The 26,961-nt window shown below is 59.8% G+C and overlaps 5 protein-coding genes across 5 annotated transcripts; 3 read left to right on the forward strand and 2 right to left on the reverse strand.

The window, feature by feature from the left end:
* Positions 1-697: 697 nt before the first annotated feature.
* On the forward strand, positions 698-8,857 carry WNK4 (WNK lysine deficient protein kinase 4). Its single transcript, XM_088519919.1, has 17 exons — positions 698-1,285; positions 3,964-4,136; positions 4,255-4,475; positions 4,542-4,699; positions 4,859-4,947; positions 5,012-5,231; positions 5,296-5,611; positions 5,685-5,803; positions 5,877-5,944; positions 6,017-6,158; positions 6,228-6,344; positions 6,415-6,540; positions 7,693-7,879; positions 7,955-8,273; positions 8,353-8,555; positions 8,635-8,732; positions 8,806-8,857. The coding sequence occupies exons 1-17, from the start codon at positions 791-793 to the stop codon at positions 8,821-8,823; spliced, it is 3,069 nt and encodes a 1,022-aa protein (XP_088376045.1). The 5' UTR covers positions 698-790; the 3' UTR covers positions 8,824-8,857.
* Positions 8,858-9,306: 449 nt separating this feature from the next.
* On the reverse strand, positions 9,307-9,700 carry COA3 (cytochrome c oxidase assembly factor 3). Its single transcript, XM_088519842.1, has 2 exons — positions 9,516-9,700; positions 9,307-9,418 (listed from the first exon to the last, which is right to left on the reverse strand). The coding sequence occupies exons 1-2, from the start codon at positions 9,697-9,699 to the stop codon at positions 9,312-9,314; spliced, it is 291 nt and encodes a 96-aa protein (XP_088375968.1). The 5' UTR covers position 9,700; the 3' UTR covers positions 9,307-9,311.
* A 307-nt stretch (positions 9,701-10,007) lies between these two features.
* CNTD1 (cyclin N-terminal domain containing 1) lies at positions 10,008-13,085 on the forward strand. Its single transcript, XM_088519920.1, has 7 exons — positions 10,008-10,182; positions 10,255-10,330; positions 10,447-10,621; positions 11,144-11,306; positions 11,566-11,710; positions 12,012-12,108; positions 12,686-13,085. The coding sequence occupies exons 1-7, from the start codon at positions 10,008-10,010 to the stop codon at positions 12,839-12,841; spliced, it is 987 nt and encodes a 328-aa protein (XP_088376046.1). The 3' UTR covers positions 12,842-13,085.
* Positions 13,086-13,711: 626 nt separating this feature from the next.
* Positions 13,712-17,987, reverse strand: BECN1 (beclin 1). The gene is made up of 11 exons (XM_088519877.1): positions 17,851-17,987; positions 17,713-17,780; positions 17,582-17,640; positions 17,122-17,212; positions 16,684-16,820; positions 16,042-16,236; positions 15,710-15,856; positions 15,123-15,272; positions 14,975-15,035; positions 14,357-14,499; positions 13,712-14,035 (listed from the first exon to the last, which is right to left on the reverse strand). The coding sequence occupies exons 1-11, from the start codon at positions 17,975-17,977 to the stop codon at positions 13,867-13,869; spliced, it is 1,347 nt and encodes a 448-aa protein (XP_088376003.1). The 5' UTR covers positions 17,978-17,987; the 3' UTR covers positions 13,712-13,866.
* A 259-nt stretch (positions 17,988-18,246) lies between these two features.
* PSME3 (proteasome activator subunit 3) lies at positions 18,247-22,453 on the forward strand. Its single transcript, XM_088519878.1, has 11 exons — positions 18,247-18,296; positions 18,494-18,526; positions 18,663-18,725; positions 19,202-19,306; positions 19,602-19,650; positions 20,222-20,334; positions 20,898-20,966; positions 21,177-21,244; positions 21,399-21,453; positions 21,710-21,796; positions 22,238-22,453. Exons 1-11 carry the CDS (start codon positions 18,255-18,257, stop codon positions 22,316-22,318), a joined length of 765 nt encoding a protein of 254 aa, XP_088376004.1. The 5' UTR covers positions 18,247-18,254; the 3' UTR covers positions 22,319-22,453.
* Positions 22,454-26,961: the final 4,508 nt, after the last annotated feature.

Consider the following 26,961-nt stretch of genomic DNA (forward strand, 5'->3'; position numbering starts at 1 on the left):
GCAGCAGACGTTCATGCGTTTGTGTGATTCGCATTTGGGGATTTCACACCATGGCAGAGCGAGGGTCCAGGCTGCCAGGGGCTGGGCAGAGCAGCAGGACCTGAGAGCCGTGAGGATTCGAGCGGCAGGAGCTGCTCCCCATGGCCCGGCAAGGATGGCTGCTGCTCTGGAGGACGCGCCGCTCCGCAATCCCAAGTCAGAAGTGCTAAGTAAATGTTGGAAACAAGCTCTTCCCTGCAGCGCCGCGCTGCCTGCGTCACCCTGGTGCTTCAGCTACACCAGTGCCAGGAGCAGAGCAGGGCTCCAGCTGGGGGGAAGGGGCTGGCAGAGCCCCCGGCGCTTCCAGCTCCACAGCGGGAGGAGGATCGGGGTCGCTGCGGGGGAAGTCTGTGCCCAGGGGGCAGATCCTGCACTTAGGGTCTGTGCGTGGTCCTGGTGCTGGGGCCAGGTGACCGAGCCCGCTGGTCGTGCCGGTGCCTGTGCACGGCGCGTGCTGTCCGTGCCGGTGCCCGGTGCCCTATGCCGGTGTGGGTGCTGGCGTGGGTGCCCAGCGCCCGTGCCCGGTGAACGGAGCCGGTGCGGGGCGCACGGAGCCGGTGCGGACCCGGCGTCCGGCGGGGGCCGCTCCCGCCGCGCAGGCGGGGGGCGGTGGCCGCGGGGGGGCGGTGCGGGGACGGGGGCGGCGCCGCCAGGCGGGGCCGGGACCCAGACCGGGACCGGGACCGAGCGGACGGCGGCGGCGCCAGGTGCGAAGCCGTCCGGAGAGCGGCCGAGCCGTTGCCGCGGGCCGATGCTGGCGGTGGAGCCGTGCGCCGCCGGCGGGGCCATGTCCCAGCCCGAGGCGGAGCGGGCGAGCGGCGGCGCGGAGGAGCTGGGGCCAGAATCGGAGCCGGAGCAGGAGCTGGAGCCGGAGTCGGGGTCCCCCGGGCGGGCTCCGCAGCGCAGCCGCGGCCGGCGGCTCTCGGGCCGCGAGTCCCGGCGCGCGTCCGTTCGCTTCAGCCGCCGCAGCTCGGCCGAGCTGGAGCTGCTGGGCTACGCGGCGGCGGCGGCGGCGGCGGGGCCGGGTGGCGCCGCGCGCGGGGGCTCCGGGTCGCCGCCGCCCGCCACGAGCCGCCGCGAGCCCGAGGAAACGGAGAGCGAGGAGGTGGAGACCCGCGCCGTGGCCACCTCCCCCGACGGCCGCTTCCTCAAGTTCGACATCGAAATCGGCCGCGGCTCCTTCAAGACCGTCTACAAGGGGCTGGACACGGAGACCACCGTGGAGGTGGCCTGGTGCGAGCTGCAGGTGAGCGGTGCGGGATGCGCGGGACGCGGGACACGCGGTGCGGGAGGTGCCGGGGGCGCGGTGCAGACTAAGTGCCCCGCGGGGCACCGAGGGGTCCGAGCGCCTCAGCCCCGGCCGCGATCCCTTTTCCCGGCGGCACCGTCCGCTTGCCCGCGCTCAAGGACGCGGCCGCCGGCACCTGTGGGCTGGCCCGGCCCGGCCCGGCCCTGCTCCCCTCGGCTGCTCCTTCCTCCCCGCTATCCCGCTCCGGCAGGCCCGGCTGGCCGCGCTTCTCCTTCCAGCCCCCTCGGCGTCCGCGGCCGCTCTCCAGCCGGGAACCCTCCGCGCCAGCGCTGCCCCCGGGGCGGCCGTGTCCCCCCGCGGAGCGCGGGGCATCTCCGGGGCTGCAGCGGGCGCCGGGAGCGGCGCACGGGCTGGGCAACGGCCCCGCTTTGCCGCTGGTCGCGGCAGGGCCGGCGCTGCGGGGGCTGCAGCGCGGAACGGGGCACGCTCTGGCCCCGGGCTCCCCCGCGCCCCGGAGCTGTCCCGGGCCCGGGCTCGCGCTGACCCGGCGCTTCCCGGCTCTCCTGGCCGGCACGGGCTGTTTTCCCCCGGCCTCGCCGCCCCCCGGGCAGGCGGGAGCGGGGCCGGGGGGCCGAGCCCGGCGCTCGCCCGGGCGGGGCGGGCCGGGGCGGCGGCGCCGGTGCCGTGCCAAGGGCTGTGCCAAAGCCCGGGCACATGTTGGCAGCGTGCGGCGCCCGGCACAGCGCGTCCTTGGTGCGCGCTGCTGCTCGTCCTTGGCTGTGTCCGGAAGTACCTGGGGCTGCCTGTGGCTTCCACCGCTCCCTTGGACTCTTCCCTAACCGTGTCCAAACCTGTGGATTTCCAGGGCTGGGAGCATCTTCCCAGTCCCCTCTGCCCCTGTGTCCCCCATCCTGTCACAGGATGCTGCCGCTGAGGTGCTAGGGGGAGCAGCTGAGGGCTCGCTCCCGATGCCAACCCTGCTTGGCTCCTGGCAGATGTGAGGCTGCGTGTGGGGCACCTTGCCCAGCTCCTCGGGCTCCGGGAGACCCTGGGGAAGGATCCTGTGGAGTCCAAAGTCCTGTCCAGCTCTCTGACCATGGTGGCTGCCAGAGCAGCAGGGTCCAAGTCCTTGTTTACACAGAAAAACGCGTCTTACAAGTTTGTTGTCTTGTTGCTAAAACCTCAGTGCTGCTGTGAGGGCCATGTCCCCGGGGCCACTGCAGCCCGTGATGGAGGGAGAGACCCTGGAGGAGCAATGGGGGCAGGTGACACCTCGGCCCTTCGCCCGGGCGCTGCCCGTTGCTCCCATCACCTTTGTGCCCGTCTGCATCCCAGCGGGGAAGCTGCCTGGCACGAGGGGGCCGCTCCTTGGCAAACCCAGCACTGGGGCATCTGCCCGGCCCTGTCCAGCGTCTGTCCCCCTGCCATGTCCGTCGGGCCTGGCGCACACGGGCAGACTGTGCGCTCTCTTTTCCTGCAAAGAATCGGACATTGTGACACAAATACGGGATTTGCAACCACACATAAAAACAGTTGTGGCTCTGCCCCTTTAAAAATAGGTTTGTCCTCTGGCTTTCACAGTTATCCCTTTATTACCCTTAAATATAAGCAAGCAGGTTACCTCCGCCTGGAGCCGTAGTTCCGGCCCGCGCGCCTCGTGTGCCCGCGGCGATGTCCCTTGACCCCAGATGGCGGCCGTGGCCACGGGCCGGCGCTCCGGGTGCTCCCATGGGATAGCGGCGCCCGCAGAGCTGCCGCCACCTGTTTACGCTTCCCGGCTTTAGCCTCGGGGCTATTTCTGGCCGAAGGTGCCAGGGTGGCGGGCAGGAGGAAGCCGGAGGCCCAGCATGGGGCCCAGCTCCATTGAGGAGCCGGGGCAAGAGCCCCTCTGCCACCCGCGATGCCCTGGGCTCAGGATGGGCCGGGTGCACCCAAACCATCCCGCCGCGGGTCGGAGCTGTGGGTTGGGGCTGTGCAGAGCTGTGCAGTGTCGCCTGCCGAGGACAGAGGCACCGGGGGCTCCGGAGCGGGCGCCTGCCCGTGTGCGCGGTGCCTGGTGGCCCCTTCAGAGCGATGCCTGGTGGCCTTGTTGGCTCCAGAGCCCCTGTGCCCCCCAGCGCCTCCGGCAGGCTCGGGAACAGCGCGGAGCCGTCGGGCCGTGCCGGGGGCCGTGCCGGGGGCCGTGCCGGGGCCGTGCCGCTGCTTGGCGGCCGCGCTGCTGCCGGCTATGAAAGGCCCCATTGATCGGCGCCGGCCGGGCTCGGCTTCCCCCTGGCCAAGCCGTGTCCCCGAGGGCGCGTTAAGGAGAGGAGGGGATTACGGAGCAGCTCCGGACGGGGCGGGGGCCGGCTCTGCTGCAGCGGGAGCCGCGAGAGGCGCTGGGGACGGGAGCTCCGAGGGGCGGCCACAAGCGCCAGGCGCCGCATCCCGGTGTCCCGCGGGCTGCAGCGCGGCCCCTACCCGGCTCCGGGCGCTGCGGCTCCGTGCAGGATCCCGCTGTTCCCATCCCGCTGTGGCCAGATCCTCCCTGCAGGTCCCGTTCGTGGGTGGGAGGCTCCCGCGGCCGCCCCTCACGGGCCCCGCTGAGGGCAGAGGCAGCCGGGCACGTCGGTGCCCTTGGGCAGCGCGGTGGCGCGCGTGGTTCCGTCCGCGCATCCATCCCTCGGTCTCCACAGACGCGGAAGCTCTCCAAGACGGAGCGGCAGCGCTTCAGCGAGGAGGTGGAGATGCTCAAAGGGCTGCAGCACCCCAACATCGTCCGCTTCTACGACTCCTGGAAGTCGACGGTCAAGGGGCAGATCTGCATCGTGCTGGTCACTGAGCTCATGACCTCGGGCACCCTGAAAACGTGAGCGGGTGCCGGGTTGGGGACCCTGGGGGCTGCCTGAGCCATGAGAACAGGGCCTGGAGGAGCCGGGACGATGCTCCGGGAACCCCCTGCCTGGGAACCCCCTGCGTCCCCACAGGTACCTGAAGCGGTTCAAGGAGATGAAGCTGAAGGTGCTGCAGCGCTGGAGCCGGCAGATCCTGCGCGGGCTGCACTTCCTGCACACCCGCGCGCCGCCCATCATCCACCGCGACCTCAAGTGCGACAACATCTTCATCACCGGCCCCACCGGCTCCGTGAAGATCGGCGACCTGGGGCTGGCCACGCTCAAGCGCGCCTCCTTCGCCAAGAGCGTCATCGGTGAGCGGCCGAGCGGGCCGGGACCGGGGCCGCAGGGCCGGCGCTGAGCCCCCCGTGCGCCCCCAGGCACCCCCGAGTTCATGGCGCCTGAGATGTACGAGGAGAAGTACGACGAGGCCGTGGATGTCTACGCCTTCGGCATGTGCATGCTGGAGATGGCCACCTCCGAGTACCCCTATTCCGAGTGCCAGAACGCCGCCCAGATCTACCGCAAGGTCACCTCGGTGAGCTGGGAATGCCACCCGGGAATGCTGCCACCGGCTGCAGAGGAGGGGGGTGGGTGGCAGCGGCTCCTGGGTGCCCCACCGGGGCAGGGGACGATGCTCTGCCAGGCGCACGGTGCCATCGCGGAGCAGGCGGGACGGCTGCGTCCTCCTCTGCAGGGGCTGAAGCCCAGCAGCTTCTACAAGGTGAAGGTGCCCGAGCTGAAGGAGATCATCGAGGGCTGCATCCGCATGGACAAGGACGAGAGGTGGCCGTGGCCGGGGCGGCGGGCGCGCGCGGGCGAGCGACCCGCTGAGCGCGCTGCCCCGCAGGTACACCATCCAGGACCTGCTGGAGCACTCCTTCTTCCAGGAGGACACCGGCGTGCACGTGGAGCTGGCCGAGGAGGACGACGGCGTCAAGTCGGGGCTGAAGCTCTGGCTGCGCATGGACGACACCAAGAAGCTGCACGGCAAGTACAAGGACAACAACGCCATCGAGTTCCTCTTCGAGCTCTACAAGGACGTGGCCGAGGAGGTGGCCCAGGAGATGGTGGGTGCCGCGGGGGGCCGGGCGGCGGGGTGGCGGGCGCCGGGCTCACCATGCCGTGGTGCAGGTGATCCTGGGCTTTGTGTGCGAGGCCGACTACAAGCTGGTGGCCAAGGCGGTGCGGGACCGCGTGGTGGCCATCAAGCGCAAGCGGGAGAAGCTGAAGCGGGCGCAGGAGGCGGCGCCGCCGGGGCCGGGGGTCCTGCAGCTGCTGGAGGAGCTGAAGTCCCCGGGGCCGCCCGGCTCTGCCGTCGCCTCCCCGGTCACCCCTGGATCCGGCGACTCCGTCTTCGGCGGCGTCTTCCCGCCGGAACCCGAGGAGCCCGAGGCCGACCAGCACCAGCACTTCGCCTACCGCCACGCCAGCTACTCCTCTGCCACCTGTACGTGTGCCGGGCCCGGGGGCTGCGCTCGTGGTGTCCGTCACACTCACGGTGCCACCGCGCTCCTCCGCAGCCGACGGCGAGACCGACGGCTACCTGAGCTCCTCGGGCGTCCTGGAGTCGCCGGAGCTGCTGCCGCGGGGGGCCCTGTGCAGCCCCCTGCCCGCCCGTCCCCCCCGCCGCTTCCCCACGGTCAGAGGGTTGATGAGGGCAGGGGGATGCAGCGGGGGGGTCATCGCTCACCGATGTCCCCCTGGTCCTGCAGGGCCTGGCACTGCGGCTGCCCCTTGACCCCGGTGCTGGCACCAGCGACATCTCCTCACCCGTGGACAGGTGAGACCCGCGGGCCCGGGAGGTCACAGCAGTGGTGCCCCATGCCCACCTCAACACTGACACTGTCCCCAGCTATGCCTCGGACGCGGCCTCGGGCCTCAGCGATGGCTACGAGGGGCTCTCAGCGGGCGAGCGGGGCGCCGAGGCGCCGGGCCGGCGGGCGGCGGGGAAGCTGCTGCGGCGCCGCGCGCGCTCCCGGCTGCGCATCACCAACGTGAGCGATGGGGACAGGGGACGGGCCCTCCCCGGCACCGCCACGGCCTCACCGCCCGCCCGCCCCCAGATCTCGGACCAGAGCGACCGCGTGGTCGAGTGCCAGCTGCAGACCTACAACAGCAAGATGGTGACGTTCAAGTTCGACCTGGACGGCGACAGCCCCGAGGAGATCGCGGCCGTCATGGTGAGTGCGGGGCTGACGCGGGTGCTGGCAGCACCGAGTGGTCCCTCATGTCCCCTCCCCGTCCCCGCAGGTCCACAACGAGTTCCTGCTGGAGTCGGAGCAGGAAGGCTTCATCCTGCGCATGCGGGACATCATCCACCGCGTGGAGACCCTGCTGCGCAAGGAGGGCTGCGGCGGCCGCCCGCCCGCCAGCACCGTGAGAGCCTGGGGTGGGACGGGGATGGGGACGGGAATGGGGACAGGATGGGGACAAGGATGGGGATGGGGAAGTGGATTGGAAATTGGAATAGGGATGGGGACGGGAATGGGGACAGGATGGGGATGGTGAAGTGGATTGGAAATGGGAATAGGGATGGGGACAAGGTTGGGGACAGGGATGGGGACAGGATGGGGACAGTGAACGGGAATGGGGACAGGATGGGGACGGGGATGGGGACAGGATGGGGACCGCATAGAGACAGGAATGGGGACAAGGTTGGGGAGGGGGCAGGGGATGGGAATGGGGACAGGGACGGGGACAAGGCTGGGGTGGCAGCAGGGCCGCGGCCAGCGGCCACGTCCCGCTCAGCCCTCCTCCCCGCAGGACCCGCCGCTCCAGGCGCTCCCGCGCTCGGTCTCCTCGTCCTCGCTCAGCGGTAGGTCCCGGCCCCGCCGCGCTGTCCCCGCAGCCGTGTCCCCTCGGGCCCCGTGGCAGCAGCTCCGGAGCTCACGGCTGCCCCGCAGACCTGGGCTGCACCAGCCCCAGCCTCCCGCTGCCGCCGAGCGGCTCCGCGGCGCACAGCGGCCCCGGGCGCCCCGCAGGTACCGGCCGCCCCGGGTGTCCCCGTGTCCCGCAGGCGCCCGGCCCCGCTCATGCCCCTCTCTCCCGCAGGTGTCCCCAGCCCCGCGGCGCAGACCTGGCCCCTGGCTCCGGCCAGCCCCACTCCTGCCCCCGGCAGCCCGGAGGGTCCCGCGATGCCGCCGCTGCCCCCGGGGCCGCCCGGGAGCCCCCTGCCCGGCCCCGTGGCCCCGCTGCCGCCCGCCGCCGCACACCCCGACCCGCCGCGGCCCCACAGCCTGGCGCTGGGGACCCCCTGCTCTGTCCCCGCCGTGCTGGCCGGGCCGGGAGCCAGCGGCGATGCCGGAGGGGGCTGCGCGTCGGCTCCGGCCACTGAGGCCCCCGCGAGTCCCCCGGTGACACCAGCGAGTCCCGCGGTGCCGGACGGGCTGGGGGGCGACCCGGTGAGTGCGGGGAGGGCCGGGGATGTGCAAACGGTGGGGCTGTGGGACACACAGGGACACGAGGAGGGTCAGGGCTTTGGGACACCCAGGGATGTGAGTGCGACCCGGTGAGTGTGGGGAGCCCCAGGGAGGGTCAGGGCTCGGGGACACGCAGGGACCGGGGCCCCGCGCGGTGGCCGTCCCGGCCGCCCTCGCCGATGGCCGCGGTGGCCGCCAGGCGCCGCTCTGCTCGCCCAGGCCCGCGCACCCGCTCATCGTGTCCGAGTCGCCGGCGGCGGCGGCCGAGCGCGCCCGGCTCTCGCCCATCAGCGAAGGTGCGTGGGGGCAGCGCCCGCGTGGCCCGCGTGTCCCGCGCCACGGCCACCGCTCACGTCCCCACGCCCCTACAGAGGCCAGGACGCAGGTGCTGGGCCGGTTCCAGGTGACGCCGTCCCGCGAGCCCGCGAGCCCCCCGGCGCCGGGCAGCCCCGAGCCCCCCGAGGCGGCGGGCGCCGCGGGCAGCGCGAGCAGCGACTCGGGCTCGGTGCCGGAGGCGCCCGCGGGCAGCGAGCGGGAGGGCGGCGGGGCCGAGGCCGCGGAGGCGCCGTCGCAGGCGGCGCTGAGCCAGGTTTGGCTGAGCTCCTCGCGCAGCCTGTGCTACCTGAGCAGCGACGACAGCGAGAGCGAGGACGAGGACATGTGGGAGGAGCTGCAGACCCTGCGGCAGAAGTGAGCGGCCCCCCCGCGCCCGCGGCCCCTCCGTGGGGACCTCCGTCCCCGTCCCGCATGTCCCCGCTGCCGCCCGCAGGCACCTGCTGGAGGTGCAGCTGCTGCAGAGCGCGCAGAAGAAGGAGATCGAGGAGCTCTACGTGCGCATGGGGAAGCAGCCGCCGCTGGGCATCGTGTCGCCCGCCGCCGTGCTCTCCAGCCGCCAGCGCCGCCTCTCCAAGGGCGGCTTCAACCCGTCCCGCCGCAACAGCCTCCAGCGCCTGGAGCTGCCGCAGCCCCAAGGTGGGCGCCGGGCCGGGCCGGGCCGGGCCGTGCCGGGCCCCGCGGGGCCGCCCCGCTCAGCGCCCGCTGCCGCCCGCAGGGATCATGCGCCGCAACTCGCTGAGCGGCAGCAGCACCGGCTCCCAGGAGCAGCGGCTCAGCAAGGGGGTGACGTTCGCCGACGAGCTGGGCCGCACGGTACGGGGACACCGGAAGGTCGCTGGCGCCGCCGTGTCCCCGCCGCCTCTCACCCCCCTGTCCCCTGCAGTAGCCGCCCGGCCCGGGGTGACGGCGCCAACTACCTCAACCAAGTGCCTGCGGCCTCCGGGATCGGGCGCAACCGCGGGGTTGGGTGCCCGGGACCGGGGCTGGCCCCCTCCCCGGTCCCCCCTCCGGAGGCTCCGGGCGGCTGCGCCCGGGGGCCGGGACGTGGCCTCCCCCCGCAGCATCCCGGCCGCGGAGCCGGTGCCTTTTACTACGAGCTGGTGTCTGCTGAGTGTTTCATAAAGACGAACTGAACCCCCGCGTGGCTCCCCGCGTCCTGCCGTGCGGCGGCTGCGTAACGTCCACCGCGAAACCCCGCCGGGGCCGGGGGAGGGACCCAGGCGGCGCCTCCGAGCTCCGTGTTTATTGTGCGGGGCGGCGGGAGCCCTGCCGAGCCCGGGGCTGCGGGGAGGGCGGCTCCCTGGCCGGGACGCCGCGGGTCGGGAGGGCTGCGGTTCTGGTCCGGCCGCGGGTCGGGACGGTTGCGGTTCTGGTCCGGCCGCGGGTCCGGGCTCAGCTCGCGCCGCGCCGCTCCCGCGCCAGGGCCCGCGCGCGCTCCGCCTCCTGCTCCAGCTCGTCCAGGAAGCCCTCCTGCGACACCGAGTAGAACGTGTAGCCGTCCGCGGGCGCTGAGGAAAACAGCGGCGAGGAGCCGAACCGAGCGGAACCGAACCGGGCCGCGCCGCGCCGCCGCCCCGCCCCTGCCCGCTCGGATACAGATGCCCAGCACGAGGGCGCCGATGCCGAGGCCCAGCAGCGCGTTGCGGCCGCGCAGGCGGCGCTGCAGGGCGCGCTGGCGCTGCGCGCGCTCCACGCTCTCCATGAAGCGCCGCTGCTCGGGGCTCAGCCCCGGCTCCCGCGCCGGGTCGATGCGCCGCGCCACCGCCGCCTCGCCCGCCATCTTGCCCGCCGCTTCCGCCCGCCACATCCGGCGCCGCGGAGGGAGGCGCGCGATTGGCCAACCCACCGCGCGCACGTGACGCGCCCCGCCCCGCCCCGCGTGAGGGCGCGCACGTGGCCGGGCGCGAGGAGCGGCGCGCCCTGATTGGCCCACGGGGACCGCGTGACCGGGGCGGGCGCGGAGGGGGCTCCGGGCGCCGCGAAGGGGGCGGGTCCGGGGCCGGTTCGGGCCGTGGGTCGGTCCCGGATCCGAGTCGGTGGGGGCAGTTCGGGCCGCGGGTCGGTGCCAGGTCCGGATCTGAGGCGCCCATGGAGGTGGCGGCGGCTCGGGCCGCAAGCCGGTTCCGCGGCGCGGGCCCCGCGTTCGGCGCGGTGGCCGCCGAGGTGATCGAGGAGACGCTGATGCGCTTGGCCGCCGAGAACGAGCGGCACCTGGGCGCGCTGCCGCGCCAGGCCGGCCGCTTCAAGGAGGCGCCCGTCGTGGGTGAGGCCCCGCCGCGGGCGCCCGGGGCGGCGGGCGCTCCGGCCCCGACCGCCCCTGCTCTGCTCCCTGCAGAGTTCGTGTTCCTGCTGTCCGAGAAGTGGCACCTGGACCAGGCGGCAAGGTACCAAGCGGTGGAAATACTCGAAAGGTAACGCGCAGCCCGAGCAGGCGGCGCGGCCGTCGCCTCCCGGGATATACCCCGCACCCGCATCCGGAGCGCGCGTGGAGCTGGCGCTTCCCAGAACAGGACCGTGTGTTTTGCAGGTTTATGATTAAACAGGTAGAACAAACGTTTAAATCCTCCAGGGAGGCCAGGAAGAGCAGCGACCAAGGACAAGGGACGGGCTGGAGCTCTCGCAGGGACGCGATCTGCGACACGTTCGTCCTGCGGCTCGTGTCGTGCGTCCAGCTTGCCAGCAAGCTCTCCTTGCACTATAAGGTAAAACATCCCCACTCCAAACTCTAGGAACTATTTTAGCAGTGCGCTGCCATTTGTGTGTTTCATGTATTAATGTATAGTTTTTGTGATCTCTCTCTAGGTTTCCTCTCTGAAAGTCAGTAGTATATTGAAATCCAAAGAATATTGGAATGGGAACATAAGGCTCTTCCGTTTAGGGCAGATTCATTGTCACTCATTGAGTAACTATTTGGCAGTAGCTATTCCCAGTCACTGGGCAGGGGGAAGGAGGGGGTAGCTAAAACCTCTTGGTGGCTTTGGAGAGCAGTTATAGGCTTAGACCTGTTCGAGGGGGAGTTTTTGGAATAAAGGACTGAACTTCTCATGGCAGCTTAACAGACAAGTTACTCGGTCGAGCTGTCTGCAGGTAAAACGGGAAGCTTTGCTATTGCAATTGTCCATGCTTTAACCTAAATCAAAGAAGGTAAGAAAGTATTTTATTCTTAACAACTGACTTACTGTACATACCAATATAGAAAATAACTTGGCTTTTTTCCTTCCCAGATAGTTAACAGTGACACAGCTTTAAAGTTTCTGCAGTCCTTAAAATACTCATACACTAAGCAGGAATTGCTCGAGTCAGAACTTGCCATTTTAAAAGCTCTGCACTTCCAGATCAATGTGTCAACTCCTTTGACTTATGTTGAGTTGCTTCTAGAGGTCTTAGGTAAGAGCAGTAATAGAGAATAGTAGAATAAGTTTTAAAAAGAGCAAGATAGAGCTAGAACTACCCTGAAACAGATGTCTTAATAACTGTGCACACTGTAAAGACACAGTAAAACAATGGAGTGAAACTAAACTGAGGTTGAGAGGGCCCGTGACATTCAGAAACAAAGCACAGTTGTCACCTTTCTTACAGTAACTAACTCTTCTCTCTAGTTTTATGAATCCAGATATCTGGTGACTATGTGTGATCTTTGCACCAGGACATAACGGCTGCCTGCTTCCTGCAAAGCCACTGCACGAGATGTGCATGCACGTGCTGGACTTCTCCTATCTTACGAGAGATGCCATCTACGATACCCTGCTGAAGATTGCGATTGAAAATTCAACACCAAGCCAGCTGCAGGTGTAAGTAGCTTACCTGACTACCGAGTACAGTAAGTATGTGAAACGAAACACATAAAGTTAAGAAATAGCCTAATTCTTATACCTTTTTTGGCTTTTTTTTTTTTTTCCCTTTTAAAAACTTTTGTGGGGTTTGGGATTTTTTTGTTTTGCCAGTTCGAAGAAACCACTTCATTTGCTTTAAAGCAAGCTAGGGAAGTTTTCTAACTGAATCTCTATACAGCCTGTACTTTTAAAACTACCCAAGTAGCACTTTTTGAATTAGAGCAGCATTTTATTCCAGAAAACACTTTTCCATGTGCAGAGCAAAGTTCCTGACAGTCAAGGAAGATTTCATGCTTTTGGCTGTTGGAATCATCAGCACAAGTGCTTTCATATTAAACCCCAAGCACTGGAATCAGGTACAGTCACTTCTAAACAAATTAGCTCTGGGTGGAAAAAATATGAAGCTTGTTTTATTATATTATTGTTTAAGCCCAGCAAGGAGCCAGACTGTACTGGGAGTGACATGAAAGAGGTGACATCTTTCAGTTTATTGGTGAGAAGTGCGTGTGCTTTTGGGAGCAGGTTATTAGGACGTGCAGGGAGCTCAGCGGGACGGCACGCGCTGGCTCCACAGTGTCAGATGATCCTCCCAGTTCAGCCCCTTCCCACTAGAACAAACGTTGAGAGAGGGTTTCACTGACAGCGGGGGAGCAGACACAGCCCCTGCCCAAACTGGTGCTAAATACTGTGATAAGCAGCTATTGTACCCAGGAGCTCTTTACTTCTTTGGTGAAAATAATTAATGTTAAACAGAGGGGGAAACTATTACTACTCTTCCCCCAACATACAGAAAGGTTTTAACTTTTAGCAAAGATCCTCTAGTATGTGTCCATGCAGCACTATTATTTTAGTTAGATTTGGGGGGATTTAAGTAATTAGGTAAATTTATGTCACTTAGGCACTGCAAAGAAGAGTTTTTTTTTTTTTTTTTAGGTTGTGGAGCATTTAAACTGTATCACTGGTATTACTTCACAAAGTATCTTGGAATTTTCCTACGCAGTGTTGACACACATCATTGGCAGCACCACTCCAAAGCAGCACTGCAGGAGCAGTGGAGCAGGAGCCCAGAGAACAGAACTGTACCGCTAATGTCAATTTATCTTCTGTAGCCATTCCCTAGCGTATCAGTAACGGGCTTCTGTATCACTGCTAACACTCCATCTTCCATGATACTGCACAGGAAATCCAAAGAAAGTTGTTTTTACTTTTGTTTCTGGAAACAAAGTGTTTTGAAATGTTGCAAATGCTTTATTTTAATTAGAAAAGTGTATCCGTGCAGACTGCGCGCTAATGCTTTGGAGGGACACGGGAACAAAGTAGAACTTAAAAATACCTCTTTTGGCACCCAAAGCCTATTGTAAGGCTCTATCTTCTAGGTTAGGAATATGTTTCCTTTGAAGAAACAGAAAACTGTAAGAGGAGCCTTGTTTTGCGAAGGGGCAGATGTGAACAGTAACGTGCTTGGTAATTAATCCCCATATCCAGAGGATGTTTATGCTGTGGCTCGCGCACCCTTGGTGAGGAACAGGGGTTTATGAGAAGGTTCCTCTGCACCTCCTGGCAAGAGCAGGCTGCACAAAGCAGTGCACATGGTTAACACACCACAGCTAGAGGCGTCGAACCTTGGCGAAGTTCAGGGGCACAATGTTAAGTACTCAGATAAGATTTCAGAAAATAGTTTATTTTGAATTGTAGTTAACTCTTAGAGACCAAGCAGAGCTTCCATGATATTTTTCCACATTTCCCTGTAGTGGTAGCATTTCATTTCTCTAGCTTACATGTTCTTTTAAGTCTATATGTTCAGTAATAGCAAATGCAGTGGTGTTTAAGAATATGACAGTAATCTATATACAAATACTATATACATATATTCCCCCAAATACCCCTTTAATCTAAAAGCTGAAAATTTTATTCTGTTCAGCCCAGTGATATAACTTTACATATTGCTTTTCCATATACTACTTGTAATAATGATATTTTAAATAAAGTGTCTTGTGGATTTTTGGTATTGTAAACATACTGTACTAGTTCATAGTAAGAGACAACTTAATTTCATTTTTTTCTCCAACAAAATGCAAGCACTCTACAGCCATCTGGACAAGTTCTTTACACAGTTACTTGTTATAGAATTGGGATGAGACCCAGGCAAGACCCCACTTCAGGTTAGTTAACATGAATTTTAGTGCTTTTGTCCATTGCTCCTCAGAGTTAAACTGTGTTTTAATAGAGTAAGAGCCACCACTGCCACCTGTATCTTCAATTTTTCCTTTCTCCACGTCCATCCTGTATCACACACAAAGTTTATTAGCACATTGCTATTCCAAGCAGTCATCTTAAAACGTTAAGTACTACACTATTAAGTGACACTCTTACTAGCCTGGGTAAGAATACTTTGTAACAATAGAATTGTAAGACTAGCAAGATTCAGGCTTTCCGGTGAGGAACTAGCTTTAAATTGCAGTTGAATTCTGACCAAATGTAACTTCATCCTGCACCCCCTGACACCAGCACTGAAACAGTTGCAAGCAGGGCTGGAGCCCGATCAGAGCCCAGCGAGCAGCGTTGCGGGAGGCACCGTTTGACATGTTTTATAGCAACACTCACCTGTAAGGCAAACAAAATCGAGTTTCACCTTTCTCTACTTCCTCTTTAAATTGCTGCACGCAGTCGAGGAAAGCCACCATGGCGTGATCAAATTTGTTGTCCCAGAAAAACCTTAAGCCTCCAGAACAGTACAAGGGGAGCTCCTAGAAGAAAAGATTAGTTTCGAATTACCCAAAACACTCAATTTTGGATATTATTGCTGTAGATTTTTAGTCTTTTTGTCTAAGCACTTGGCATAAGTTGTTTAGAAATGGCTTGAAGTAAGTGTAGTGTCTTCTGGGGTAAGAGCCACGGGTACTGGTGGTGATGCAGGATAAGAGCTGGGCTCCTAATCAGGAAAATCTTACGAAATCCCACTATATGCCACATTAAACCATGCCTTTTGCCAACCAATAGCATTAAGAAGGCCAAGACTCCTGAAACAGACATCAGAGGATAGAATGAGATGCAGCCAGCGTCAGAGAAGTCAAGGCAGGTAGTTCTTCTCTGCTGAAGATTCATAAAAATGTTCTCTCGGGAGCTGGTTTTCTGCCTCGTTTAGCAGGGACCTGGGGCATGACGGGGATCGGTGCAACGTGAGGTCGTTTCCTGGGGCTTTTGAACTGCAGGATTTCTTACCTTGGACTTGTCCGTGAGGGACTCTAAATACGAATGGTTACCGTAGGGCACGAGGCGGTATCTGCAAGGAGACATGGTTCAGAGAGACATGAGCCTGAACAGTTTTTAATGTGGTTCATAAGTGAAATGTGCATTTTACTGCGGGTACCTTTGAAACTTGAGGCCCATTTTGTTAGCAAGGGCATGTAGCAGCAGCACAGTCTGCCCCCAGGCTGCATTGATCTCATTCCATTCTACAGGAACACTGGGGAGCCGGCCAAGTCTGAAGTTATTTATTGTGCCAAACTGACCACTGTGCCTGTGATAAGAGGAATTATAAATAAGCTCATTGGAGCAGGAACAGCTTTTAGCATGCTAACCAAACAGGGGCCACCTACTAACAGCTATTGGTGTGCGTTTCATAACGAGACAAAATGAGGATTTAAGGCCCCTAGTTAAAAAGTGTATAAAACTACAAGACAATCGTTCTGTTTTTATCAAGCAGGAGTTCATAAAACAATAACTGGGCTGTCACAGTCCATAGAGCCTCCGTGGGGAGATCTGCTGCTCTGCACGTGCAACACAGAGCACGGCGTGGAAAACGTCTCCCCTGGAACCCCCAGGAGACGTGGCCAGTCTTTGCTGGGGGTTAACGAAGATGCGATTAGCACCTTTCCTGTGCTATTTATCTGCACACTGTTTTTTAAAAAGTCCCATATTGCGGATTCCTAGCAAGACAAAGAGCGTCTGCGTTACCAGATGTGGAAGGTTGCGTTGAACACGTTGGTTTTCTTCAGCTTGTCCAGCTGCATCTGGGCATAGCGCATTTGGTTGTCCACGCTTTTCAGTTCGTCATCTAGCTCCAGCTGTTGCCGCTTGAATTCACAGTATTCTTTCTGATACCTGCAAATAAAAACAAGACCAAAGTGCTTTATGAAGGCCCTTTTCTTAGGAAGAAGAGTTATTGCTCGTATAGAATATAAGGTTTTCTGGCCAGATCCACTTCAATTTTGCAAAGAAAAAGACACTTCATAGGTTTCTCCTCATTATAATCACTGCCATGAACCACACTGGTAATTCAGACTCACTGAGCTTCCTCCTGCTCCAGTCTCTGCGCCTCTGCCCTGACTCTCTCGAAGTCTTCGGCCACCAACTTGCGGTTCTTCTCAACGTCCTCCAGCTCCTGAATCAGTTGTTCTTCCTCCAGTGCAAGTTCTTTCAGTTCTGTTTGCAGTTTCTCCTTATCGTCCTCATTCATTTGTTCCAGTATCTCCAGACATCTCCTAAATGACACACAATTACCAGGAGCCCTGGAAACCTCCCCCTGCCAGCAGTCCCAGCGTGTGACAGGCGCACACGCAAGCCGCAGCACAAACAAGAAACGTGAGTTCATGCAGCTCATTTAATCTTGCATCCTGAGACAGGAATGCAGGTGGACAAGGGAGCAAGAGGGTGACTCAGGATCCATTACTGCCTGTCATTGTAATGGTGAAGCCTTTAAATCACACTAAAATTGCTGCCACACAGGCACCTTGGGCAGGTGGCATCGGCCACTCTGAGGGCTCACAGGCTTCAGCGTGAGATGCTGTTTATCACAGGATTCCAAAAGTAAGATCTCCATCTCATTTAGACACAAGTGCTGAGGTTATTAATGCTAAAATCCATCCTCAAATCACTGCTCCCTCCCTACCTTTCAAATGAATCAACTCACATCACTCCAGGTCACTCACTTGTAGTTCTGGCACTCGTTCTCCGTGATGTTTAGCTGAGTGTCCAGCTGGTCCAGCAGCGTGTCCGTGCATTCCTCACACAGCGGGTGATCCACGTCCGTCTGCCCAGACATGATGTCAAAGAGGTCCCCGGTCACCTGGAGACAGAGTCCCCCGTTAGCCCCGGGGCAGCTGGAGGAGCTGCGGGTTGTTCCTTGGCCAGGGGAGCCTTCTTGGCCGAGGGAACCTCCTTGCTGACAGCGCTGCAGGCCACAGTGCCAGGAGAACAAGGAGCCTCCGCTCGCTCAGCTGCTCACAGGCACCCGAGTCTGAACTGAACACAAATACTTCAAGGCTAAAGCCTTAAGAAGCTTCTTCCAGTTGCATCTTGCAGAAAACACAGAAAAGCTGACGCTATGGCAGGACATATCTTTATTCCCCGGCTCACAGGAAACTTGCCTTCAGTCTCCTGCTGAGGTTTTCCATGGTGCCTCCGTCGGACGCCTCTCCGATCAGGGTGAAGCTGTTGGCGCTTTCCGTTGACATCATCCTGCAAAAGGACGTGGAGCCGCAGTGAGCGCCGTGGGGGATCGAGGTGCCGCCAGACCTGGATGTGGGGCCAGACCAGGAGCGGGGAGGGGACACGGGAAGGGGAGGTGACGTTTCCCAAAGGGAACATGACGGCTAATTAACCCCTACTGAGCACCCTGGGTGTGAGCGCGCCGGGTGCTTCCTTGCTCTGCCGGGTGCTCAGGAGTCGGATCAGAGCGGGACGGGGAAGGGAGCGGGATGGGGAAGGGGACAGCAGCGCCTCAACAGAGCCTCCATTCGGCCCCCTCGGTGCCGCCTCCCTCGGTGGCCCCGGGACAGGCCGCGGAGCAGGGCGGCCCCGGGGGCAGCCGGCCCGGTGCGGCCGTACCTGGCGGGCGGGACGAAGCGCCGGGACACGCCGTCCTGCCGGTGCTCGGCGAAGGCCTCCTGCGGAGCGAGAGCGCGTGAGCGGCGGCCGCCCCCCGCCGCCCGGTGCGGCCGCCCCCGCGCGCCCCGTACCTCGGCGAGGCCGCTCTCCTCGTCGGGCGCCTCCCCGGGCTTGGCGGGTGCCGCGCTCAGCAGTGGCGCTGCGGGGACACGAGCGTTAGCGCGGCCCGCGGCGCCCGCCCCGCCCGCCGCCGCCGTTGCCGCCGTTACCCGTGAGCTCCTGGATGGTGACGCGGTCGAGGATCTTGAAGGAGGTGTCCAGCTTGAGCGGCTGGCTGCAGCGCTGGCACACGAAGCTCACCTGCGCCGTGGCGCCGCCCGCGCGCGCCGCCTCCATGCCGGCCCGCCCGCCGCCCCGCGCCGCTTCCGCCGCGCGCCGGACGTGACGCGCCGCGGCGCGGCCCCGCGGGCGCGGCCCTGGCGGGGCCGTGGCGGCCGCCATCTTCCCCCGCCCCCGGCGCGGCGCGGCGCGCCTGCGCGGCGGTCACGTGGGCGGCGGGCGCGCGCGCGCATTGGCCGCGGCCGCTCTGTGAGGTCAGTTGCGGCGGCGGCGGCGGCGCAGCGGGGGAGGAGGGGCAGGCGGCACCACGGCCCGGCCCGCCCGCGCGCCCGCCATGGCCTCGCTGCTCAAGGTGGACCCCGAGGTGAAGCTCAAGGTGAGGCCCGAACCGGACCGGACCTCGGGCCGGGCCACGCTCCCGCATCGCCCGACCGGGAGCGGCCATTTCCCCTCCCCCGCGCGCCGTTCGCGCGCGCCTCGGGCCCTCGCGGCGCCGGGGAGGCCCCGCGGGGCCTTCCCGGCGCTCGGGCCCGTCGCCGCCCCGCGCTGAGCGCCGCTCTCTCCCCGCTGCAGGTGGACTCCTTCCGCGAGCGGATCACCGGCGAGGTGAGCGGGCGGCCCGGGCCCCGGCCCGCGGGCACCCCCGGCCTCTGCTCAGGAGGCACCGATGTCTCCGGGCAGCCGCCGCCATCGGGAGGCCTCGGGCGCTGCCTCAGGCCTCGCTCTGCTCTTTCCCTCCCAGGCTGAAGATCTGGTGGCAAACTTTTTCCCAAAGAAGCTGTTAGAACTTGATGGCTTCCTTAAGGTAAGTTCCGTACATCCGTATCCTTGCACATCTTCAAGCCGTGTGCTGGAAAGTGACCTGCCAAGGGGCAAGGAAACCTATTTCCTCGGGCCTTCCCCCTTATTAGCAAAGAGCTGAGCAGTGTCTCAGGTTATCCTGGGCACGCTTGAGAGTTGCTGACCATAGAGGGTGATTGTTTCATTCTCTGGTTTTCTCTATGGACCCAGCACACTTATTTTTCATGAATATTCACCAGCTTTCAATGCTGTGGTGTCCCAGGGATTCCTCGTGCCCGGAGCTGGGGATGGCTTTGATCAGTCTGGAGCTGTTGTTCCCCCCTTGGGCTGGGGGGTCACACAGCTCTGCTGCTGGGTGTTTTTTCACTTTTCCTCCTTTTGCAGATGTATCAGAAGGAGGCCTGAATCTTTTGCCCACTAACTGCATTCAGCACGCAGAAGTCATTAGCTTCTAATTAACAAATCTGCATTATTTTGCAGGAGCCCATCCTGAATATTCATGATCTCACTCAGATCCACTCGGACATGAACCTCCCAGTGCCTGACCCCATCCTTCTCACAAACAGCCACGATGGACTAGATGGGGTAGGGTTACTCTCTTGGCTGCGATACCTCCTCCCGTTAATTAAATCTGCATGGTTTCTGTGTTTGATTAGGATGTTCTCATTTAACAACAGGCCATGGCTCTCCCAAAGGCTTTTAGGAATTGGTCTGTAGAGCCTGGGAAGCCTACTGGAGGTAACACTGTATTTTGCAGTCCTCCTTCCTGTTTTAAAAGATACATAGAAACCAGGAGCATAGCAGAGGCTCAAAAGTTTTCCTTTGCAACATTGTTTTAGGTTGCGGCTAGTTTGTGAGTAAAACGTTTTGTATATTTTAGCCAAATATGAAAAAGAGGAAGCTGGAAGACCGTGAAGAGACCTTTCAGGGTAAGAGTGCCCCGGTGTGTGTGCTGAGCCCGCGCGCTGTGCGGTGGGGTACGAGGCCGTGCGGCCCCGCTCGCCCTGCCCACGCAGACCTTCCCCTGGAGCCTCTCGTGGTGCGTGGGTGTCCTGCTGCCCAGGAGCAAGGCTGCAGCTCCTGGGAGCAGAGCTGGGCCCGCTCGGATGAACACGAGCAGTTTTAGCTTGAGCTTGGCGTGCCGATAGGCAGCTGGTGTCTGTGTGTTAATTAAACCTTCCGTGGCTGAAGGAAGGGATCAGGCTCTGGATGAAGCCGAGACAGAAGTGCCTCTTACATGTGCATCAGGGAAATCCTTTGTGAGCAGCCGCAGCAGCCTGGAGATCTCTAGCTCTTGTCTCAGTTTTGTCATCTCTCTCCTCTTTCTTTCACGGTAGTGACCGTGATCCCACGTTGAGTTTCCCCTCTCCTGCAGGTTAGCTGTACCCTGGCTCGGTGCCTGTTCTAGCCGTTGAGATAAGATGCTCAGGTGACCCTTGCTCTGATCTGCAGCTGCTCCTGCGTGCTGCTCCTGCAGGTATTTGTCTCCTCTGCTGCCAGGTACCAAAGTGTTTGTGATGCCCAACGGGATGCTGAAGAGCAACCAGCAGCTGGTGGACATCATTGAGAAGGTGAAACCGGAGATCAGGCTGCTCATCGAGAAGTGTAACACGGTGGGTCGGGCTGCAGCCCTCAGCGCTGGGGCAAGGGGAGGCAGGAGAGACCTTTTGCTCCCTGAGAGGCAGGGCTTTATCGAGCGGAGGGAGCAGGTCCCTCTGTATTCTGTAAAGCAGAGATGTGGGATGTTTATTCCAGTTTCTAAACGTGCCTGGAAAGTCAGTGGAGGGAAATGATGTTTTTGGTGAGGCCTCTGGGGATTCTGTAGTTCAGCTCATGTGGGAGGAGGACGTTGGTTATGCAGGCTCCTTCCTCAAGGCCTTTCATCACCCTCATTTTGCACAGGATCACAGGCACCTGCTGGGAGTTCATTTGCTGTGCTCAAGAGAGGAGCTCATGAGGAGCTGTGTTTCTGCCGTGGCTTCCCAGCCACAGGGGAGACAAAATTTCCTAGGAAGCTTTGCACAAATGGGAAGGACTTTTGGGAGTTTATCATGAGCCGCATGACACAGACAGGATTTTAGGAGGCTTTTCATAATGCTTCTAAGACAGCTACCTCTGGACATTAGCGTGGCTCAGTGTTGTGATTTTTCTGCCCTCATCCTCCCTTCTGCTGTAGGTCAAAATGTGGGTGCAACTTCTCATCCCCAGGATAGAAGATGGAAACAACTTTGGTGTTTCTATTCAGGTAAGGCCCTGTGCTAGAGGGGAGAGCTGCATTCCAGAAACGTGGGTTTCTTTGGTTCCTCTGAACCTTCCACTTGACTGTATCCAGGGGCTATAGTCACGGGGATGGTTTAGGTTTTAAAATCCAAATCTGAGCTTGAAATGGTGCTCCCAAGGGCCATCAGTCCTAGAGCCCTCAAGGCCAACTCCATTCTCCTTGGTTTCCTTGCAGGAGGAAACGGTGGCTGAGCTTCGAACTGTGGAGAGCGAGGCTGCATCCTACCTGGACCAGATTTCTAGGTAGGTGTGAAAGAGCAGAATCTGTCTTGGGACCTCTTGGGAGAAGTAACCTGCTTGGGAATGGTCCCTTAGGTGTTTTTTCTAGGTCAGGATGGGCTTGAAAGAAATCTTGCTGCTAGTTATCTGACCTTTAGTCTCACCTTTCTTCTTCCAGATATTATATCACAAGAGCAAAGTTGGTTTCCAAAATAGCTAAGTACCCTCATGTGGTGAGTAAACAGGGAAACGGAACTTTACACGTCGTGCGCTGCTGCTTTCTGGGACTCCTTGGGCTACTTCATCCCTGTCCTTTCTAAGCTTTGGGGATCCTGTGGGAGGAGGGGATCATACAGGGGTGCAGGATGTCTGTGTTAGAAGGGAGGAAGATGAAGCGGGGGTTCTTTGGTCCAAGTTGTACCAGCTCCCCTCGATGGGTGTAGGTGCAGCTGGGCTCGGGGCGCTCAGCTGTGCGCGTGCTCTCCGCAGGAGGATTACCGCCGCACCGTGACGGAGATCGATGAGAAGGAGTACATCAGTCTGCGTCTCATCATTTCAGAGCTGAGGAATCAATATGTGAGTGAGCAGGGGGGCTCTGGGCGGCTCCCCGCGCAGCAGCGTGGGGAAAGCAGTCTGCATCTTTGGGCTGCTTTTCCTGGAATTATCCCTAGCCCTGGCAAGAAGCCTGTCCGCTCCCCTGGACTGCTTTGGCTTTGACAAAAAGACCTGCTGGTGTCTTCCAGGCAGACGGGTCCCCAACTCAGCGTTGACAGGAGTATTCATCATGCTAATGTACATATATATACTGGCTGTTTAAGCAGCTTTCTCCTTAGCGTAACACTCAGTGACTTCAGCAAGGTCTTGCTGAAAGAAGCCCTTACTCTAACTCGATCTGCGATGCAGGCAGGGGCTGAGTGTGTGAACACAAGTTGTGCTGCTGTTTTGCCCAGTGCTTATTGTGAAAGACCAGCACTGAACTTACCCTCCTTGTCTGAGTTGTGCTCTCCTTTTTTACAGGTCACTTTGCATGACATGATCCTTAAAAACATTGAGAAGATCAAGAGGCCTCGGAGCAGCAATGCTGAGACCCTCTATTAAGTGTCAACGTTTGAACTTGAGAACTGTTCAGTCAACTAAAGACCGTCATTGCCTTGGTTTGTTACGTGACTATCGAGATGGGAAACTGGCTGGAAATAGTATCGCACTCTTAGTTAAACTCTAATGAAATTCTCACCTAGTTCTGTGATTGGTTTTGTTCAGGTCTCAGGAGCTCTCCCTCCCTCTAGTAACTGGTAACGAGAAGGCCTCGCTGCTCTGGGGTGCCCTAGAGGCTACTGCAGAGCCGAGAGCACCAGCCAGGCAGGAACATTCCTTCATGCCTTCCTTCCTACCTGAGCAGGAGCTCTGCTAGTGACCAAGCCCTTGTCCTGCCCTGTCCCTTGGCTCGTGGGTGTCCCTGGCAATGGGGCAGCAGCACGAGGCCAAGCCCGGGTGCTGGGGCAGCGGCTGAGACGCCGGCTCTTTTCAGTGCCCGATGCCTCTGCCCGTGCCCTGCGCTGACTGTAACGACAGGGGAATCTGCCCCTCCTGGGCTGCAGGGCCACTGAGGGGGCCTCGCTCCTTCCCTGGCTCCTCTTGCTCAGCAGAGCCAGTCCCGTCTGTCTCCAGCTTGTGAATTTTAGCTGAATCGGTGCAGAGTGGGAGGCAGCGCTTTTAACTAGGGCTGGTTGCTCAGGAGCCCAGGTGGCTTCTGCTCCTGTTTGCTGTTTGACTAGAGCCACTTTCTTGGGTAAAACCAAGTGTCCTGGTGCCCCTTAAGTGTGAGATGTTTTTGCCTGGGCTGAGAGAGGGGAGGGGACAGGGCTCTGATAGTAAAGTCCTGGTAGTCTCCTCACATGGTCAGGCCGTGTCCTGCCACCTCCTGGCTGTGCTCCCTGCTGCCTGGGAGCAGCTGCAGCAGCTGCTCCTTGGAGGGGAGGGTGGCCAAAGCCTCCTGGTGTCATCACAAACCTCGTAGACTTTCCCTTGCAAAACGGTGCACTCGTGTGCCTGGTGACTCCTCCAAGCCTCTGGAACGTTTCATGGTCCATTACAAACCCCTTTGGAAATGACTGGTTGTGTTGCGTCAGTTTTTGTGTGTGGGAAATGGGCCCATAACGCTGCAGACTCCAAAATTTTCTTATTTATAGTATTTCTACTTAAGTCCCTTATTCAGGGAATGCTAAATCATTTGTTTCTGGAACCTTGCTGTTTCCCAGGTCTCGCTGTTACACCCGTATATTCTTATTGTGCAGTAGCCTTAATAGTTGTGTTAACTTCATTGTAACATACGGTGACAAATGGAATGAACTTTTTTTTTTTCTTTCCCTTTTTTTTTGGTTCTTTCTGCTTCCCCATCGAAGAGCCATGTTGTCTCTTGCTGGTTTCCCAGGGATTTGCCCAGAGTGTGGAGGGCCCTTGGCCCTTTCTATAGCCTCTTCTGTTGTTGTTTGTAGTAAGTCAACTCTTAGTCTTCCCGCTAATAAATATTCAGTAACAAACCAACTGCGTTCTAGCTGCTGTCTGGGAGCAGCACTTCCCCTTGTGTTTCTTTGTATCGATTCCTTTTAATTTGTTCAGCTCTCTGCCAGATGAAAGTATGTAAACTTTTACCATGTCAAGAAATTAAAATAAGGTACTTTGAATTCTTTTAAGCTAGACCCTTGTGTGTGATACTGAGCTCTTGGACAGGCTGTGCAGTTTTCATGTCCTGGTCCTGCCTTTCTGGCATCCAGTTGCTCGTTCCCTGTGTTGTCCGAGTTCCTCTCTTGGCCTGTGTTGGGAATGGCCGTGTGCTGCTTTGGAGGTTGTTTCCCTCCCTTTAGCATGCCCTGTGGTGTGTTGGTGTTGGCATCTCGTGTGGTCTCTCCCGCTGTCACCAGTGTGTTGGGCTGAGGTCCTCTCTGTAAAACGGGTTCAAACAGGTGGGATTTGCATGTTGCATCTGACAGAGCTGGAAGCTGCTCCGGGGCTGCTGCCTCTGCCGAGCTGGTGTCAGCAGCGGCGCTCCGTGCATGGTCCCCTGCTCTCTTGGTTCCTCTGTGCATGTGATGCCTGAGAAAATACAGACCTGTCCTTTGTCCCCTGGGTCACGGCTGTCCTTGCCTATTCCCAGGTGAATGTCCTTGTTCTCATTCCACTTCCATCTGCATCTGTTACATCCCAGCCTGGGTGGCAGGGAGCTGCTCCCGTGTCCGGCACGCTCGTTCCCTAGAGCTGTGTCTCCAGCTGGTGCTTTCCAGCCCCGCTCCGAGCCTGCTCCTTTGGGAAGCCCAGTTCCCTCTCCCCATCCGAGCCGGGAGCCGCTAGGTGGGGCCCGTGATCCAGGCTGGGCCCTGGGCTCCTGCCTGTGTCCGTCCTAAAATCCCAAACCTCCGAGAAGCAGGAGCAGCAGCTGGTGGCCAGGCACGTCCTGCAGGGCTGGCTGCTCGCGGGGCTCCCTGGGGCAGGGGCAACTGCTGCTGCCCGAGCTGCTTGTAGGGAGGCAGGAATAGAGCTGGAACACCAGGTCTCTGCTCAAACAGCCGGGACCAGAGCTTGGGGTGGCTGTTGGCAGGTCCCAGCGCGGTGCTGCATGAGGGCCACCTCCCTGCTCCGGCCAGAGGGAATGAAATGCCCGGGTGCCCTGTGCCAGCAGGAAGGAGGAGCATCCCAGCCCGTTGTGTTGGATGGGAGCAGGGCCTGTCCATGGGGGTGGGGAAGGGTTTGGTGTCTGTCGTGTTCCCCCTCCGCTCAGTGCAGTGTTTTCTGCTTTGCTCTCCAGGAGAAGTGGCAAGGTGCCACCAGAGCTTGAATTCAGGTTCTTGAGGCGTCGCAGCGTAAGTGCAGTTACCGTTAAAGCTTTTCAGAGGTAAATAAAGGCACAGCGGTTGGGTGCAGACACAACCGCTGCCAGAAACGCAGCCAGCCTGGAAAAAGCTCAAGCTGTTTCCACCCTTCTGTCTTGCACAAGGTGACCGTGGGATGCGATAATGGGAGTGGGAGTTATCCAAAGTCGGAGAACGTGGTCTGGGGTATGATTAAGTCATGGCAATGCCAGCACTGCTGGTGAGGGGATCTCTGTATTGAGCTCTTTACCCGCCTGCTTGGCAGTCACTTGACTCCAAGTTTCCCTTAGCTGCAGGATGTCTGACTTCATTTTTGTTTCCTATAAATTTTAGAGACTATTTTTGCCATTTCTACCTTTCTGTGTGAGCAAAGGGCAGCAAACGCCTCCCTTCCCTGTCCTGTTTGGGAGATGTGGGCAATTTACTGAGCATGAGAAGTATGGATGGGCAGGGCCTAAAAGCAACTGTGTAGCCAAAATAAACGTCTGTAGGATGTGAACTCTTCGTGTTTAGGTGTGAGACAAGTCCTGGGTTAATCAGACTGGTGGGATGAGGTGTGGGAAGAGGAATGTGCACCAAACATCCTCAGTTATGCTGCTGTGTGTGAGACATGTCGTTTTTAAAATCCAAGGTTAGCTCTAAGCTGCTTCAGGTCGTGTCTTTCCGAGGGGGTAGGTGAACAGTTCAGTGGCCCTTAAAGAGCCCTGGCTGCTCTTCAACATCAAGGTGTTGGCACAGGTTTCCCAGCTCAGTAAGCTCATTTGTGCTGCTTGAAATTTCTGCTGCGAGATGGGGATGTATTTAGGGTGTCTCTGTTCATTGTGAAACAGAGCTCCCGTAGGAGGCAGGTTGATTTTTGTGCTGCTGGTAATACACTTTAAAAGTCTTCAGTTTTAAAAGTTCAACAGAAGTAGATGATATTAAATAGTATGTTGGCATTAATCATGACATCCATGGCTCCTACCCTGTAATGAGCTGCGCAAAGAGGCAGCACAAAGAGCTTCATTTGCACCAGATATATCCTGAAGACGTGGGGTGTGTGCTGTGGGTTTGTTTGTCACAGAAGGAAAACATAAACCCTAATCTATAATGACATCCCTGTTTCAAACACCAGACATGCACAGAAATAAAAATGTTCCCGTTCTTTATTTTCAGACATCTCACAGGCAAGTTGTGGGGCTGAGTCACCGTTTGTGGGGCAGTAAGGCCTGTGGAGTTTATCCAGCTCCCTTAAACCGCTGTCATACTGCTCAGAAAAAGATCTTCTCTAATTGCAGCCTGTGCCTTGACTGTTAGGGGTTTGTGACATAAGACTAAAAGACAAAGTTTGGAGGAACAGTCAAAACTGAAGGAGCTGCTGTTTTGTACCCTAAAGGTATAAAAATTCCCTTTAAAGAGCTTGAGTGTGGCCGTGGTGCGTGCGGGCTTGGCCACGCTGCAGCAGGAGGCTGGTTAAAGGTTGGGGGCAGCAGAAACACCCTGCCAGGCTGCTGGCAGCACTGCCCCTTCCCTTCGTGCTGTTTCCAAGGTGGGATGCCCGGTGCCAGGTTGTGCCGAGGGGGATTTGGCGCTCTGGCCTCGCTCCGAGTGAGCTGGGGGCCTGGCTTGCAAGTCAGAGCTTCCTCGCTTGGTTTGGGGGTATTCGGAGACATCTTAATCGCCCTCTCATCGTGCTGGGGCCCTGACCGTTGTGTTCCGCAGGGCCTGGCTGGCACGAACGCACCTGCCCTGCTCCTGTCTGCCCTGGCAAGGACAACGGGCTGCGTCGCGGTGCCGCCGAGCGCCGGGGCCACCGCACGGAGAGCGGGGCCAGGGCACGGGCGGCCGCGAGGACGCGGGAGCGAGGGAGGAGGCCGGGCTCCCACCAGGAAACTC

This window comes from Tinamus guttatus, unplaced genomic scaffold, assembly GCF_059628265.1.
Source record: "Tinamus guttatus ecotype Peru unplaced genomic scaffold, ASM5962826v1 Tinamus_guttatus_pri_ptg000075l, whole genome shotgun sequence".
NCBI classification, from domain to species: Eukaryota; Metazoa; Chordata; class Aves; order Tinamiformes; family Tinamidae; genus Tinamus; species Tinamus guttatus.